Here is a 17,530-nt window from a genome sequence, read left to right as displayed (position 1 = left end):
GCTTTGCTATACGGTACTGAGATGACTACTGTTATATTACCTAAATTGTTGCAAAATATACTGAAAGATATCTTTATCTTCCCATTTAATAAGTATATTTGTGTTAACCCATTATTATGTTTCTGCAAAACTCTTAATCTATTAGACTAACACTAAAGTATATAAATCTTATAACTTCACCTCTTCTCTTTTTTCTCCTTCTTCCATTGAAATATCATGGTCTGTGACATTTTCAATGCAAGGGAGGTCTGAAGAAGTGATCACAATTTCTTCAGGCTCTTGCATGAACAAAGGTTTTTCCTCTTGTTGGATCCATTCTTGATATACTTTTACCACTTTTCTCATAGCTGCTGCTTCACAAATTGGTAATAAAAATGCCTAGGGAAAAAAAGGAGAATCAAGATAATGATACTTTTTCCTTTGCCACAAACCACTAATGCAGTAATGTTTTTCACATCACATCATAGATTCTTGGAAACTGCAACTTTAAGCAAAACAATGACATATAACAAAACTCATTTTGCCATAAGCTAATTGATATAAATAAGAGTTAAGTTCCTAAGGTATATTTCTAGTAAAAAAAAAAAAAAATCACCAAACTTCTAAATAGAGACCAAAACACTTACAATATTAAACACTGAAATAAATGTGAGCTATATGTACATTTAAGAAAGATTAATAAAAATAAGTAAGACAATTAATTACCCAAATATTCTAATTCAGGGTCACTGGTGGCCAGTGTATCCCAGCAGCTCAGGGGCAAGACAGGAACGCAGTCCTGGACAGGATGCCATTCCACTGTGGGGTGCAATCACATACACCCCAACACTCACTCAGACTGAGACCATTTAGACACACTAATTTACCTAATGTGTACAGTTTTGGGATATGGGAAGAAACTGTAGTACCTAGAGAAAACCCACATAGACATGGGGAGACCATGCAAACTCCACACAGACAGTGGCCCCTGCTGGGAATCTTTTTTTTTTTTTTTTTGCCATCAACATTATAGTTAAACAATGTTCTTAAAGATCTGCTGTACATTTATTTCTCTTATTATAAAATGTGAGATAAAAAACAACTTTTAAAAGTTAACCAATTCATTGTTGTAAAAAGCCTGTTGTCTCCAAATTAATTTGCACACTGATATAGGAATGTTTGTGGTAGATAGGCAGTGACTTCAAGTAGAAGAAATAAAGATTAGTTGAAATTGTATTACTCAGAATGGTGATATTCCTTGCTTCCTGAAATAATTGAGCTCTTACAAAGGTCAATATAAATACGACTTTTCATAAGTTACACTTTTTTGTAACTCACATTATTGTGGTTTTTAAATTTTTTATTATTTTAGGGACAGGGTCTCGCTATGTTACCCAGGCTAGACTGAACTGGCCTCAAGCGGTTCTCCTGCCTCTGTCTCCTGAGTAGCTTGAACTATAGGCACACACCACCACACCCAGTCATCATTGTCTTTTTGAGAACTATTTCTTTTAAAATAGATTTTGATTTTAAAATAAAAATTAAATTTGCCTCCAAAAACTAATAAAAATCATATGTAATAAGGTACCTCACCTTTTCTAAGCATACAAAGAAAAAAATTAAGGCTTGCATATTTCATTTTACGTACAATCAAGTTCTATAGTTTAACAATAAGGCAAAATTTAAAAGAAAAATCTCATTGTTATTCTTTTCTTCCGGTATTTTCTGGGATCTTAAAAAATATATTTTCCTTATCACAAATACACATTTTCATAGAAAAAAAATTTACACAATCCAGACAGGGAAAAATAAAACAGCAAAAATACGCTTAATCTCATCACCCAAAGTCTTTTCCTTGTGTGTGTTTGTGTTTATGGGTTAATATTTTTACTTTACTTTTTAGGTGCAAATAGAATTAAATTTGTGCTGCCGGGCGTGGTGGCTCACGCCTGTAATCCTAGCACTTTGGGAGGCCAAGGCTGGCAGATCACCTGAGGGCGGGAGTGCAAGACCAGCCTGACCAACATGGAGAAAGTCCGTCTCTACTAAAAATACAAAATTAGCCGTGTGTGGTGGTGCATGCTTGTAATACCAGCTACTTGAGAGGCTGAGGCAGGAGAATCGCTTGAACCCGAGAGATGGAAGTTGCGGTAAGCTGAGATCACGCCACTGCACTCCAGCCTGGGCAACAAGAACAAGACTCCATCTCAAAAAAAAAAAAAAAAAAAAAGAATTGAATTGCTTTTACTTTTTATTTTTTTATGATACTATCTGTTAATATCAACCTTAAAAATCACAAACCCTTTATCTAAAATCTGCCACTTTCTATTATAGAGTTATCAGTAGGTGTATTAAAATAATAATCACGTGGTCAAATGAACTTATTTTATCGGAATGAAATCAGCAAAAAAGTCAGCTCCCAAGATGATGATGGAAAGTTAATGTGCAATATCAACAGAATATTTACTGTTGTTTGTTAATCCTTTTATTTGCTATTATTAATTCCTTAGTAAACTACTTTGTTATTTTCTTTAATCAACTCATTCCTAAATTATCACTCTCATATTCTAGCAGCTTAATGGTCAAATGGCAAGATTTTGATCATCACTGCCTGCTTTAAGAATATTTATTTTACAGTTGTAGCAACAGCTCAGCCTTCCTTAAAAAGATTCACAATAAAATTTAAAACATTAAAATAGTTAAAATGATCCCAAAGAAATTCTAAGATACAGAAAAATTAACCTGTTTTAAAAAATTAGTATGTACTTCCCACTCAATTTTGCTGTCAATCTAAAACACTGAAAAATAAAATTTAATAATCTTAAAAAATTAATATCCTCCAGAGCTAAAATATTATACAAGTTGTCAGACTACAACCTAGCTGCTTGAATTTACTATAGACCAGAGACCTATGTCCTTGCAGATTCCAAAATATGATTTTGCCAACATGCTAAATATGAATTGTGAGGAAAGACTGTTATTAGCCATAGCTAAAAACTGATGTATAAAACCAGAGTGATAATTTATCAATTTACAATGAGAAATAACTGTCAAACCAGAATATTCAAGTTCATAAATCAGCAGTTAATTCGTCTATGAAGAAGCAACAAAAGACCTGGAATAATCTTGACAAGGAGAACAAAGCAGGAGGTACCCACATGTCTTGATTTCAAAATACATTACTAAACAGTAATCAAAACAGTATGGTACCAGCATAAAAAACAGACATATAGAGCAATGTAACAGACAGCCAGAAATACACATACACAGACACACAGACACAGACACAGACACACACACACACACACACACACAGTATTATCCAGCACACACACACACACACACAGTATTATCCAGCACACACACACACACACACACACACACACACACACACACACACACACACACACACACACACACACACACACTATTATCCAGCCTTTAAAAAGCAGAAAATCTGGCCGGGCACAGTGGCTCACGCCTGTAATCCCAACACTTTGAGAGGCTGAGGCGGCCAGATCACAAGGTCAGGAGTTCGAGACCAGCCTGATCAACATGGTGAAACCCCATCTCTACCAAAAATACAAAAATTAGCTGGGCGTGGTGGCGCATGCCTGTAATCCCAGCTACCCAGGAGGCTGAGGCAGAAGAACTACTTGAACCCAGGAGGCAGAGTCAGCAGTGAGCCGAGATAGTGCCACTGTACTCCAGCCTGGGTGACAGCACGAGACTCCATCTCAAAAAAAAAAAAAAAAAAAAGGCAGAAAATCCTAGGGCCAGGCACAGTGGCTCATGCCTTCAATCCCAGCACGCTGGGAGGCCGACAAGAGAGGATGGCTTGAGGCAAGGACTTAGAGACCAGCCTGGGCAATATTATAGCGAGAACCCCTCTCTACAAAATAACTTTTAAAAATTAGCTAGGCATGGTGGTGTGCACCTGTAGTCCCAGCTACTCAGGAGGCTGAGGCATAGGTATCAGTTGAGCAAATGAGTTGTGATCACACCACTACACTCCAGCCTGGGAAATGGAGTGAGGCCCTGTTTCAAAAAAACAAAAAGAGGGAAATCCCACATTTGCAACAACATGGATTAACCCAGCAGACATTATTCTAAGTGAAATAAGCTAGACACAGAAAGACAACTTACTGTATAATCTCACTTAAATTTGCAATATAAAAAATCAAACTTATAAAAACAGAGTAGAATGGTAGTGATTAAGGGCTGAGCAGTAGGCAAAATGGGAGATGCTGATCAAAATGTACAAAGGTTCAGTTATGTGGGATGAACAGGTTCTGGATATCTAGCATGGTGACTATAGTTAATAATCCCATATTTTACACTTGAAATTTGCTAGAAGATTTTATTATAAGTGTTCTGACCATATGCAAGCAAATGAAATTTTATCTACGTAAGGCCATGATTATGTTAACCAGATTGATTGTAGTAATCATCCGCAATGTACAGGTATATCAAAACATCACAATGTACACCTTAAATATATACAATTTTTATTTGTCAGGTATACCTCAATAAAGTTGGGAAAACCCCATAAAATTAGAAGTGTTTGATACCAACATACATCCACTAAAGTAATTTCTAAATGACGAACTTCAAGCAGAGGAAAGTGATTCTAAATAGAAGATCTGAAAGGGAAGAAATCATGATAAAATAAAGTGGCAAATATATAACAAATACACACCAACACAAAAAATAGAACTAAATTACTTGATAATAATATATATGTTGGGGGGAAAATCAGACTAGTAGGGTTCTAAGGTCCTTGTATTGATTAGGAAGAGGGTAAAAAAATAACTTTAGAACTTGAAAAGTGAAGTATACATGTTAAAACTTATACGATAACCACTAAAGGAAAAGGAATGGGGGCTGGGGGGAAAAGATAGAAAAAGACAGAAAGAAAAGACTAATAAAACTGACAAATCTCTGGCAAGAATCATCATCAAAAAAAAGAAAAAAAGAAGGAGAGAAAAACAAACAAGGGATAGGGCCAGGCACAGTGGCTCATGTCTATAATCCCAGCACTTTGGGAGGCCCAAGGCAGGAGGATTGCTTGAGGCCAGGAGTTCAAGACCAGCCTGGACAACAGAGCAAGACCCCACTCTACAAAAAAATTAAAAAATTACCAGGCAATTAAATACTGCATTTATGGGAATGAAAAGGAGAAACATGACTATAAATGCTTCAGAGGTTAAAAGGATTATAAGAGGATGTGATAAGCTTTGTCAACAAATTTGAAAACAAACACAAGAAGCAAATGCCTAGAAAAATAAACTTATTTAAACTGACTCAACAACTGGAAAGCCTGAATAGTTCTACAAGCTTTAAAATTCCCCACGAGTATTCCAACATAGTTTGTCAAATGTCTTTCCTTTCCCAATTGTTACGTATTCTGTAAACACAAACCTTAAATCTGGCTGGAACCACTGACAACACTGGACAAAAATGAAAACGAGTTTGTTTCTTTAACTTAGGCTGACAAGGCTAATGCTGTCTCATGCTTTGTTTTACACATCAATAAGTATGTGTGGGAGATCAAGATTATTTGCTTTGCCTAGAGAGCTCCCTGGCATGTGAATGCAGTGTGGCACTGAATAAAGAGCACTGACATGGGAACCAGGATGTGGGCATTTTATTTGAAGATCTACCACTTACTTGCTGAGACACCTGAGTGATCCCCCTCAGCTGCAAAACTCAATGTTGTTTACCTGTAAAAGTTAAGTGCCTTTGCCATCAAGAGCAAATAGTAGTTTTCATAAGGTTTCTCTTCCACAAAATTTCTACATATTTGAGAACATGCACTTAGGGATTTCTAGCTGTTTCATGTGAAATAGCTTTTTGTTCTTTTATTTTCCCTTTTTTTTTCTATACTTTCCTTAAGAAATATCTGTCTTAATCAACTTCGACTTCAGAATGCCTTAGAGGACAAAACTAAGCCTTGAGGGTAAAAGCAATAAAAACCTCCCTTCTTATATCATAAACCATTTACTGATGATAGAGTGGAAGATAAAATAATTTTACTATAGTTTATTAATCAAATGATAGAAGAATTTCAATCTATAATGAGTAATTTAAAAAATTATTCTAGTAACAGGCGTATAAGGGGAAAATAATTATTATGCTAAAAGTATCACGAACTAAAATATATAAAGAATAGAAAATACTAGAGGATTAGATGTAAATTATATAAACTAAGTATAAACTTAGTTTAATAATTACTTAGTTTAAAATTCTTAAACTAAGAATTACTACTAAGAATTACTTAAATTAGTTTAAAAATCTACATGAAGAATATATTTTAAATAGCTAATAATCAGTAATTTCTTTCTCTCGCTCTTTTTTTTTTTTTTTTTTTTTAAGAGATGCGGTCTCTCCATGTTGTCCAAAGTGGCCTCAAACTCCTGGGCTCAAGCGATTCTCCCACCTCAGCCTCCTGAACAACTACAACTAAAGGTACACACCACTGTTCCCAGCTAAAAATCAGTATGTTTAATATTAAAGATAAAAGCCTTCCTTATAAATTAAAAATACTGAGAGGTATGTTACCTGACGAAATATCTCTGTCACAAAGTTTACATTACTCCTTTTAGAAGAAAAAACTCTGCGAACTATTTCAATGTCTGTGAGATGTTCTTCATCAATACTACAGAGACTAGATGAGCTAGGTTCTCGCTCCGTGAGAGTGCTTGTATTGGAATGAGACTGTTCGGGTTCTGTAGTTCTGTCTGCTTTATCAGCATTATCATTTTTGCTTTCTTCTCTGGATACTAAACTAGCAGCTGCTCTCTAAAATACAAAAAAAAAAGAAAAAAAAGAGAGAAACAATATCATAATCATTTAACTATGTATTTTGTCTTTTAATAGGTAATACTGACAAAATCCAAAACATTTCCCAAGTAATTTATACCACTGCTTAAACTCTGGGCATAGAGTTTCATTTAAAAGCCATTCTAAATAATTAAGTGGCAATGCAAGTAACTCAACATCTAAGTGACAGAGATACTCCAAAATGTGTGGTAATTAATCATCTACCCACCTATAGTTACATATTCTTCTCAGTAAGTTTGCAGTTCAAACAAGTTATTAATCAAAGCTGGGTGGATGAATAATGGAATTAGAGACAGCTCAGACCTTCAAGAATAAGTAAATAACTTAACATCAGAATGTTTACCTAATAAAAACTTAATGTTTAAAATTATCTCTATTTTACTGTGGACAAAAATTTAGACAAGTAAAAGTTTCTTAAACAAAACAAAAAACAAAGGAACAAAATTTATGACAGAAGTAGGAACAAAACTAACAGAAAATATTAGAAAACTTGAGAGAAAATTCTATAATTTTAATAATGGAATTTTCACCAAGTCTGAAGATCAAGCCTAACCAGATAGGGAAAAATTAAGTCTTAAGGTGGTGATAAGCAAATTACTATATGGTAGAAGTAGCACTATTCTGTGGTATAAATTACTTTCTGTTAAGTTATTCAATTTTTGGCCTTAGTTTTGTCATCCATAAAATAACAGAGCTTAAATAAATGATCTCAAATATACCCTTCCAACCAAAAACATTTATGATTTTCATCCATTACGTTCTAGGATCAGAAAGCAGATAGTTCTGCTTGAGAATTTTCGCACTTAATAGTTCTTAATACAGAAGTTAGAGCAAAGTTTTGGAGGAAGACACACAATACAGTTTGCTAAAGATAAATAAACTAAGAGGAATAAAAGTCACATTTTCTGAATTCTGATGAACTAAACACACGTTATACCTTTATCCTACTTATAAAAGATTTAAGGTGTTATAGAAAAAACACACATAGTTTAAGATTTTAAAAACTAAGAAAATCTGAGGAGAGGAAAATAAAAGTAGTAAAAATACTGTAATATAGACATGTTTAGAAAAATGTGCGAGGGAAAATAGAAGATAAAAAAGAAGTATGAGGGGAAAACGTATACTGTTAAATCCAAAACAACAGTTTGAAATATTAGTTCCTCTACTGTATTGCTTTGTAATTTTATATCACATTTCTAGACTTGGCATCTTTGTTGAAAAAGGGGGGAAGGGGGTGTGAACAGGTCTTTTAATCTGCATTTTGTGAATGCCCCCAAATTAAAAAGGGCCATCAAGATTCTACCATTTGATCACAGTTCTTTTCACTTGTAAGATTTATCTGTACAATAAAGAATATTTTTAGTATTGTATAATTAAAATATAGAAATAAGAAGCTGAGACTGACATACTAATGAAATTATCTTCTATACTTTCCGTTTCATTTCTTTATTAAGGAACTTATTAATTCTATAATTAAAATTTGCATTTACAAAATATATTTATACAAATAAAACAGCACTATTATTTAAGTGTACTCTCCACCTAAGGCAACTGAAATCAATGGACTAAATCTCAAAAGCCATTTCTAACTTTAACAGGCCTGCCTCATTTGTGCATTACCTGAATATTCTTTGGCAAGACTTCACCTTCCATCCCAGGAATATGAGGTCCTGTATGTGGTTTTGGCTCCAGCCAGAAAGAAACCAGCCAACGAATGACAATAACACGAGACTTAATGAAAGGCTCCTTTGTACAATAGATTGCTTCATTGGTTTCAGCATCTTTCTTTATCATGACATAATGTGGCTTTGGTCTCATCTGCGGGATGTCTGTGCAAAATAAAAGGAAAATGAAAACCAAAATAAGAAAGAAATTATGTTTAGAAAAAACCTACATTTTTAAATACTTGAGAAAATATTGTTATGCTACTCTGGTTTCAGAAGTAGCTTTAGCACAGAAATGACATTTCAAAATTTGCCAGATGTTTGCATGGAACTCAGAAGAGTGAACCATATATACCAGGATGATATGTGGAAACATGTATTTTTACAAAATATCAAAAAGTTCAGTGAACCTACCTAAGTACAAAGAAGCTTCCAGAACCATTTAAAATAAATAAGAGCTCACACTTCAATTAACCTACCACTGAAACACATAGTTTGAAGTCATACAAAATATGAGGTTTTACCTGAGCCTGTTAGTTGCCTAAACTTGGTATTAGGAACATCTTTCTGGGAAAGAGACAATTTACCTACGGACTACCAATACCTTCTATATATGGCAGAGATATGCTTCTAACCCAGGATTTGTACACAAGGCTCTAGGCTCAAGGTTCCAAGAGATATGTTGGCACAATCATTATTAAAAGTAATTGCAAAAACTGCCATTACTTTTGCACCAATCTATATAAATACTGGATGAAACATGGCTATGTAATTATTCACACAGAATTTGAATAAGACTAATACTTGATTGAACCCCCATATGGGGGGACCTTAAAAAGAAAATTTATAATATAGTCTAAGGATCATGCCAAACAAGAATTCAGTTTAATTTACAATCGCAAATATTTCTGGTGGGCTAACTTTTATAATTGATAAGATCCAGAGAACAAGTGTTTTTAAAAATCTGTTCATTGTTGGCTGGGTGTGGTGGCTCATGCTTATAATCCCAGCACTTTGGGAGGCTAAGGCAGGAGGATCACTTGAAGCCAGGAGTTCAAGACCAGCCTGGGCAACATAGGGAGATCCCATCTCTAAAAAAAAAAATAATTAGCCAGATGTGGTGGTGCATGACTGTTGTCCTAGCTACTGGGGAGGCTGAGATGGGAGGACTGCCTGAGCTCAGCAGTTCAAGGCTGCAGTGAGCTATAATTATGCCATTGCACTCCAGCCTCCTGGGTGACAGAGTGAGTCCCTGTCTCTTAAAAAAAAAAAAAAGAAAAACTCATTCTCCTTGAAAATTTCCTAGTAATATAAATTTGCTTTCAGTATGAATCTAGGTATCATATCTATACCAACCAATACAAGTATTAAATATGATCAGTTTCCTGCAGTAACAAATGCCAACTTTACAGTGAGAGATTATTTTACTCTTAAGTGTGATCTTTCAGAAAATTTCAAACATTACCTACCAAGTATAGGATGATATAAACTGTTTTCCTTACAGATGTTTGGAAAAATATAAGGCAAGTAATATTTCTTAAAATGTGAAAACAAAAATGAAAATCCCCTTTCTTGGTTTTCTTTGTTCTTCCATTCTAAACTTTTTACCTAAAAATAAATTATATAATTAGAATCATTCCAGAAGAAAGAATCTCTTAAATGCAAGTATTAGCAATTATAAACAAGTTTGTAAAAGGTTGCAATACACTGAACTGTTAACACTAAAGATCATGATACATAGCATAAGGACAAATCTTTTAAATTGGTCTAATGTCAAACAAGTACATTATGTACATGTTTAAAAAATCTTAGAAGTATGCTTCAAAAAACTATGAAAATTACACAAAAGTTGGCCCTACTAATGACAAAAATATTAAAGTTCTTTCCCTTTTGCCCCTTCCTGAATAATTCAGTCTAAAAAACCATACAAAATACATAAGCATATGTGGCAGGGGTGTGTGTATGTAAGCAGTAGCAGCAGTCAAGTGCAGATGATCAGAGCCTGACACAGGATGCAGGGCATCCATAAAGGGGGTACAGCAGAGGCAGTAACCCAGTGGGGACTCACAGTCTGAGAGGAATGAGGAGGGTGTCCATGAAGCGGAAGAAGTGAGGACAGAAAGAGATACAGCAGTATAGTATAGGGTATGAGAACTCTAAGAAGGTGACGAAGACATCCAAGCAGGTGGTTGGCAAAGGCCCAGAGTGGGGTACTGGAACCCAATCAAGTTAAGGAGAATGTCTGCAGAGGAGGGCAATGGTGGCAACGGGAGATTGATTATACACAAGGGGGACTGATTAAATAAGTATATATACTAAAAATAATATGAGCCACATTTCTCATTGACAGGTAAGAGTTATAAATATGGAAACGAAGAAACCAGAATGAACCCTGTGGTACTAGACTAAAATCTGGAAAATGGGTATGAATTAACATTAAGATAGATAGATAAACAGACAGACAGACAGAAACATGGATTTGCATGTGTCTGTGTCTGTGAATACAATTCTTCATTAAAATGAATGACAGCTCCTTAGAGAAGCAGCAGATTCCAGAGGGGGCAAGGAAGGTACGAGATGAGCTTGGAACATCTTGTGGTGCCAGGAAGTAAGGAAGTGCCCAGACAATGACGGAAACAATTCAAAGGCATAGGATTCAGCTTGAAGGAACTTCCACTAGACAAATTTAGGACAACCTGAGCATCAAAATTGGTAACTGTAGTAAACATTAACACATGAATTCACAGGAATGCATAAATCCGTGTTGAGATAAATAAGTAAGTAAACAAATGGGGAGGGGAGAAAGCTTTTTCCTACAGTATGTAGCCAACTCTTGAATGTAGAAGTAATGATGGAATTAATATCACCAGTTGGCCAAAAAGTAGAAACAACTCAAATACTCATCGGCTGATGAAGAGATAAACAAAATACTGTATATGTATACAATATAATATTATTCAATGCAATAAAAATGAAGTATCGATACGTGCTACAACATGGATACACCTTGAAAACATTTGCTAAGTAAAAGAAGCTAGTCAATAAAGACTACATATTGTATGATCCTATTAACATGAAATGTCCAGAATAGGCAAATATATAGAGACAGAAAATCAATTCATGTTTGCATAGGGGTGGGGATGAAAGGGTTGGGGGTAAGAGGACTGACTCCTAATGGGTATGAGGTTTCTTATTAGCACTAAAATTATATGGTGATGGCTGTGTAACCCTGGGGATGCACTTAAAACACACTGAACTATACGTTTTAAGTGAGTGAACTATATAAAATGTGCATCATATCTCAATACAGCTGTTTTTTAAAAATTACCATTTGGTAACCTGCGTAATTACAAAGTCAAAAGCCTTCAATGGATCCTAAAACATGTGAAATTTCTGTAAGAAAGGGGATATTTAGGTAGTTACACAGTACTTCCCCACAAAATACTTGTTGATTTTCCAGTGTAATACTTACTGATATTACACTGGAAAAGCCTGGCAGATGCTACCTTAATCAAAGGATTAAAGCCAACACTGCTCATACATCAGAATTAGCTCAAAATGGACCACAGACCTTAATGTAAAACATAAAACTATAAAACTTCAAGAAGAAAACGTAGGAGAATATCTTTGTGACATTTGATTAGGCAAAGATTAGAAACAATTCCAAAAGTCAGATCCATTAAAAAAGTGGTATAGTGGACTTCATCAAAATAAAAAGCTTCTAAAAAGACTGCTATGAAAACGGAAAGACGAGCTGCTGGGAGAAAATATTTGAAAACATACATCTGACTAAGGACTTCTTTCTAAAACATATAAAAAGCTTAAACTTAATAAGACAAGCCAATTTAAAAATGGGCAAAAAAAGTGAACAGACACTTCACCCAAGATATATGGATGAAAAATAAGCACATAAAAAGATATTCAACATACCATTAGCTGTTAGGGAAATACAAATTAAAACCATAATGAGATATCACTACACATTCACTAGAATGGCTAAAATTACAAATTGACCGTACCAACTGTTGGTGAGGATGTGAAGCAATTGTATAAGTCTTACATATTGCTGGTGGAATGTAAAAAGGTACAGTCATTTGGAAAACAGCTTGGTAGTTTCTTAAATAGTCAATATATACCCCTACTATTTGACCCAGCCATTCTACTGTTATTATGTCCACACAAAAACTTGTTTACCAATATTCACAGCAGTTTTACTTTAAATAGCCAAAAATTAGAGACCATTCAAATAACCATGAACAAATAACTGAATAAACTGGTGCATCCCCTACAATGGACTGCTATAAAAGGAGCAAACTGCTGACACATACAAGAAGATAGACAATTCTCAAAATAATCAAACAGAAAACAAAGCAAGACCAAAAAAAGTATGTACCCTATGATTATATTTACATAAAACTATGGAAAACAAACTATTCTATAATGACAAAAAACAGATCAATGGATGTCTAAAGATAAAATGGTGGTGTGAGAATTCAAGGGAATGAATTACAAAGGGATCCAAGGGGCATGGTGGCTCACGCCTATAATCACAGCATTTTGGGAGGCCAAGGTGGGAGGATCACTTGAGCTCAGGAGTTTGAGACCAGCCTGTGCAACACAGTGAGACCTTATCTCTCTCTAACAAAAAAAAAAAAAGAAAAGTTTTAGTTCGCCAGGCTCGGTGGTCTGTAGTCCCAGCTACTTGGGAGGTTGAGGTGGCAGGATCACTTAGGCCCAGGAGGTTGAGGCTGCAGTAAGCCATAACTGGGCCACTGTACTCCAGCCTGGGTTACAGAGCAAGACCTTGTCTCAAACAAACAAAAAAACAAAGCAAACAAAGATCCAAGAAAATGCCTAGAGGTGATAAATATATACATTATCTTAATTGTAAAGGTTTCATGGATGTATACACATAATAAAATTCATTAAACTGTAAATTTCAAATATTGCAGTTTATTGTGTATCAATTATAGCTCAATAAATCAGTAAAGCAATATTTAAAATCTATATGAAGTACAAAAGTATTTTTTAGAGAAAAATTAGTAATAACAATGATGATCATAACACCTACCCACTACAGAACACTTATGGCATGCTGTGCATTATTTTATTCTAAGCACTGTGCACTATTTAGGACTCATACACCAAAATGGTATTATTTTTATCTCTATTTCACAAATAAGGACACAGAAACACTAAGTGGTTATTAAGTAATTTGCCAATGGCCACACTATTAGTAAAATGTGGAATCAGGGTTCAAACTCTGGCAATCTAGTTTAGGGTCCAAATTAACTTTATAATGTTTGTTTCTGAGGTATGAGGAATTTTTGTGTTTGGAGCCATTACAAGAAATGTGTGAATAAAAGCATTTTCATCAGTCAATCAGGGTATGCACATTTTATATCTAAAGGTGAATAGGTTACCTTGCAAAATACAATTCAAAAGGTACAAAAGGTACAAACAGGTTTAAGTGTAAATTACATTTCTCCTAATCATTATCCTGCAGCCCACCTCCCTAGTTGTTACATATTGGCAGATTGATTCCTGCCAATTCAAACAATTTTCAGCTTTTCATTTGAAGTATCACAACTGCTGATCACAAATGAAAGGATTAGAAAATAAGCGCAACTGTCTCACATAAGAAGGTATACGCAGAGTCTACAAAATTGTCCCTCTCTAGATTCCTAAGAGTGTCATCATCCCTCCAATGATTTGAGAAAGATATTAACATATTTTCAATAGCAAAAATTTGTCACTTCTTCTTCAAGAAAATAAGCAACTATATGCATCTACTATGTGACAGACCTGGAGCAGTTACTGTCTGCTGCTAAGGTTTCCACTACAGATGCAAGAAAAACATGTCCTTGTACTTTCTGTCTTTTTTATTGTGGCAGCCAAGGATGAATAGAGGGATACAGGGAAAAAACACGAAGAGGGAATTTTTTTAACTCAGGAATACCCTTCTAAAGAGTGAAGAGTCTATTTTACTCCAAAGAAGAATCTAAAACTTGAGTTTACATGAGAAGTGTAGGAAATATCCCCTACCACCATCACTTGGTTGATTACACTTGTAAAAGCTTAAAAGCTAAAGCTAATTAAAAGCAAGCCATTGACCCTTCCCCTCCAACCTCCCTGACAAAAAGAAAATAAGCAAATATCTACTATGACAAAATAATGGTAAGAGAGAGAAAAGGGAATCACCCACATAGGATAGTAAGGAGTGTGATATCAAAGAAGATAACAAGTACCTGAATGACTATGTATTTTAGAAGTGCTTCAAGAAAATAGCTTGTGAGATCTTCTTGCCCTTTATCTCCTGATTGTGGGGGGACAAGAGGAGTGATTTCTTCTATAGTGACTTGAGCTATCCAAAGACAAAAGAATAGTATATAGTTACAAAACAAATTTAATAAAACAATAATATAACCAAATAAACTTTAACTGCAAAATGAGTATGCAACGAAAATTGCTTGAAAACTTTCTAATGACTGATCCTTGAAATAAATCTTAAGATCATCCCTGATAGTTGATCACAAAAATAAATTTTATTTATTTATTTATTATTTTTATTATTTTTTTTTTTTTGAGACGGAGTCTCACTCTGTTACCCAGGCTGGAGTGCAATGAATGGCACGATCTCGGCTCACTGCAACCTCCGCCTCCCAGGTTCAAGCGATTCTCCTGCCTCAGCCTCCCAAGTAGCTGGGATTACAGGCTCCTGCCACCATGCCCAGCTAATTTTTGTATTTTTAGTAGACGGGGTTTCACCATGTTGGCCAGGCTGGTCTCAAATTCCTGATCTCAGGTGATCTGCCCGCCTTGGCCTCCCAAAGTGCTAGGATTACAGGTGTGAGCCACCGTGCCTGGCCACAAATTTTAACAATCAGCTGTTCTGTGAACCCTTGGTTGAGAGAATGTGACAAAGGGATGGACAGACAAATAACACAGTGATTACAAGTATGTAACATCTCAGTTGAGAAAGAACTTCTGGTAATTTCAAATTCACATGAAAACTGCCCATTATAAAAATTCCATAAGATGACAAACATTAGTAATGCACTTATTTATCAAAGTACCAATCTGTTAACACTTACAAAATAAGAAAGTTCTATATTTTTTACTTTTCAGATGTTCAGAAAAATTCATTATAACAAATGCAAATGCAAGAAAGTCAACCGACAACTAGCTGAATTCTCTTAAATATTTCCTAAGCTGAACAATCAGTACCTGGTAAACATATGTAGGTCCCTAAACCTGACTCTCAGTAAATATCAACCAACAAGCTCACAACAGAGGTAGATTTCAGTTTTTAAATAATACATGGCATGTTATTCTGCCACTCATTTTAAAAAGTATTCTTTAAATTATTCTAAAAATTATTTTAAAAATTATTCTTTAAAAATACAAACTTTAGGCTGGGCGCAGTGGCTCACGCCTATAATCACAACACTTTGGGAGGCCAAGGCGAGTGGATCATCTGAGGTCGGGAGTTTGAGATCAGCCTTGGCCAACATGGTAAAACCCCATCTCTACTAAAAATACAAAAATTTAGCCTGGCGTGGTGGCACACGCCTGTAATCTCAGCTACTTTGGAGCACGAGAATCGCTTGAACTGGGTGGTGGAGGTTGCAGTGAGCCGAGACCGCACCACTGCACTCCAGCCTGGGCGACAGGGCAAGACTCCGTCTCAAAAAAAAAAAAAAAAAAAAAACGAAAAGAAAAGAAAAGAAGTAAGAAAATACAAACTTTATCATCTGTACCCTGGACTTCCTGGACCACTGTCATCATATAGAAGAACACACTTTATGAAAGCTTTATTTTGTGAAGCTATAAAAATCCCCTTAAAATCCACTGTTCCCATAAAGACGTCTTAGTCTCTGCTGGGGAGTATACAGAGACTCCATATTTTCCACATCTTACAGACTAAAAAGCAAAACTTCTATTCTTAAAAAGAGAAGGGGCAGAAGTCAGTCACAAATATATTTAAAATAAATAATAATTATTTTTAAAGTCATCCACAAAAACACTGATAAAAGAGTTGGTGTGGTGGTGTGCATCTGTAGTCCCAGCTACTTGGGAAGGCTGAGGCTGGAGGATTGTTTGAGCCCAAGAGTTCAAGGCTACAGTGCATTATGATCGCACCTGTGAATAGCCACTGCACTCTAATCTGGGCAACATAGCTTTGAGACCTTATCTCTTAAAAAAGAGTGATGAAAGAAAACCTCTCTATAATGAGAGGCAGAGAAAAAAAATGCTTATAGAATATCTGTTAAGTAGACCAGACATAGTGACTGACACCTGTGATCCCAATATTTTGGGAGGTTAAGGTGGGAGGACTGCTTGACTTTAGGAATTTAAGACCAGCCAGGCAACACAGCAAGACTCCATCTCTACAAAAAATTTTAAAATTAGCCACGTGTGGTGGGTGGCATGTGCCTGTAGTCCCAGCTACTGACTCGAGCCCAAGAGTTTGAGGTCACAGTGAGCTGATCATGGGACTGCGCTACAGCATAGGCAACAAAGCAGGACCCTGTCTCACTCAAAAACAAAACAAAACAAAACAAAAAACTTCAAAATAACATATAATGTAAATAAGCACGCATATGTAGCCTATTTGAACTGGTTCATTAATACATTTTATGCCAGCTTGGTACTGTTTCTAAAATTTTGTTCTACAAACATAGCTTTGCTTTACCACAAAACCTAAATTTATAGAAATAAAAATTATAAATAAGAGGTAGTACCTAACAGAGTAGTTGCTCTGGATTGAACTACGTACCCTGAAAATTCGTATGTTGAAAACCTAACCCCCAGTGTGGTTGCACTTGGAGAGAGGGCCTTTAAGGAGGTAAACTTACATGAGATCATGTGAATGGGCCCGACTGGCTGTTATTTAAGCCACCCAGTCTGGTTATTGCAGCCTTGGCTGACTAATGTAGCACTGTATATGACAATGTTTGCTCATGAAAGAATAAAGAAATAACTTTAACTTATTTAAATAACAGGATTCATACACGAAGATGAGAATTAAAGAAGTAAAAAAA

At 35.3% G+C, this 17,530-nt stretch overlaps 1 protein-coding gene and 1 non-coding gene across 7 annotated transcripts in view; one reads left to right on the top strand and one right to left on the bottom strand.

The window, feature by feature from the left end:
- RALGAPA1 (Ral GTPase activating protein catalytic subunit alpha 1) overlaps nucleotides 1–17,530 on the bottom strand; it is a 274,207-nt gene that overhangs the window by 207,108 nt on the left and 49,569 nt on the right. For all 6 annotated transcript variants that reach the window (XM_055361294.2, XM_055361295.2, XM_063697698.1 and 3 more), the window contains exons 7-11: nucleotides 14,735–14,850; nucleotides 9,956–10,094; nucleotides 8,443–8,651; nucleotides 6,541–6,780; nucleotides 181–378 (exon numbers count right to left, since the gene is read on the bottom strand). In XM_055361294.2, the coding sequence (XP_055217269.1) occupies nucleotides 181–378; nucleotides 6,541–6,780; nucleotides 8,443–8,651; nucleotides 9,956–10,094; nucleotides 14,735–14,850 (902 nt within the window). The remainder of the gene's footprint in view (nucleotides 1–180; nucleotides 379–6,540; nucleotides 6,781–8,442; nucleotides 8,652–9,955; nucleotides 10,095–14,734; nucleotides 14,851–17,530) is intronic.
- LOC115930698 (small nucleolar RNA SNORA31) lies at nucleotides 14,270–14,406 on the top strand. Its single transcript, XR_008671592.1, has one exon. It is a non-coding gene; the product is annotated as a small nucleolar RNA SNORA31 (small nucleolar RNA).

The sequence above is a fragment of the Gorilla gorilla genome, chromosome 15 (assembly GCF_029281585.2).
Source record: "Gorilla gorilla gorilla isolate KB3781 chromosome 15, NHGRI_mGorGor1-v2.1_pri, whole genome shotgun sequence".
Classification (NCBI taxonomy): Eukaryota; Metazoa; Chordata; class Mammalia; order Primates; family Hominidae; genus Gorilla; species Gorilla gorilla.
The sequence above is the reverse complement of the archived record's forward strand: the minus strand, read 5'-3'. Positions and strand labels throughout refer to the sequence as shown.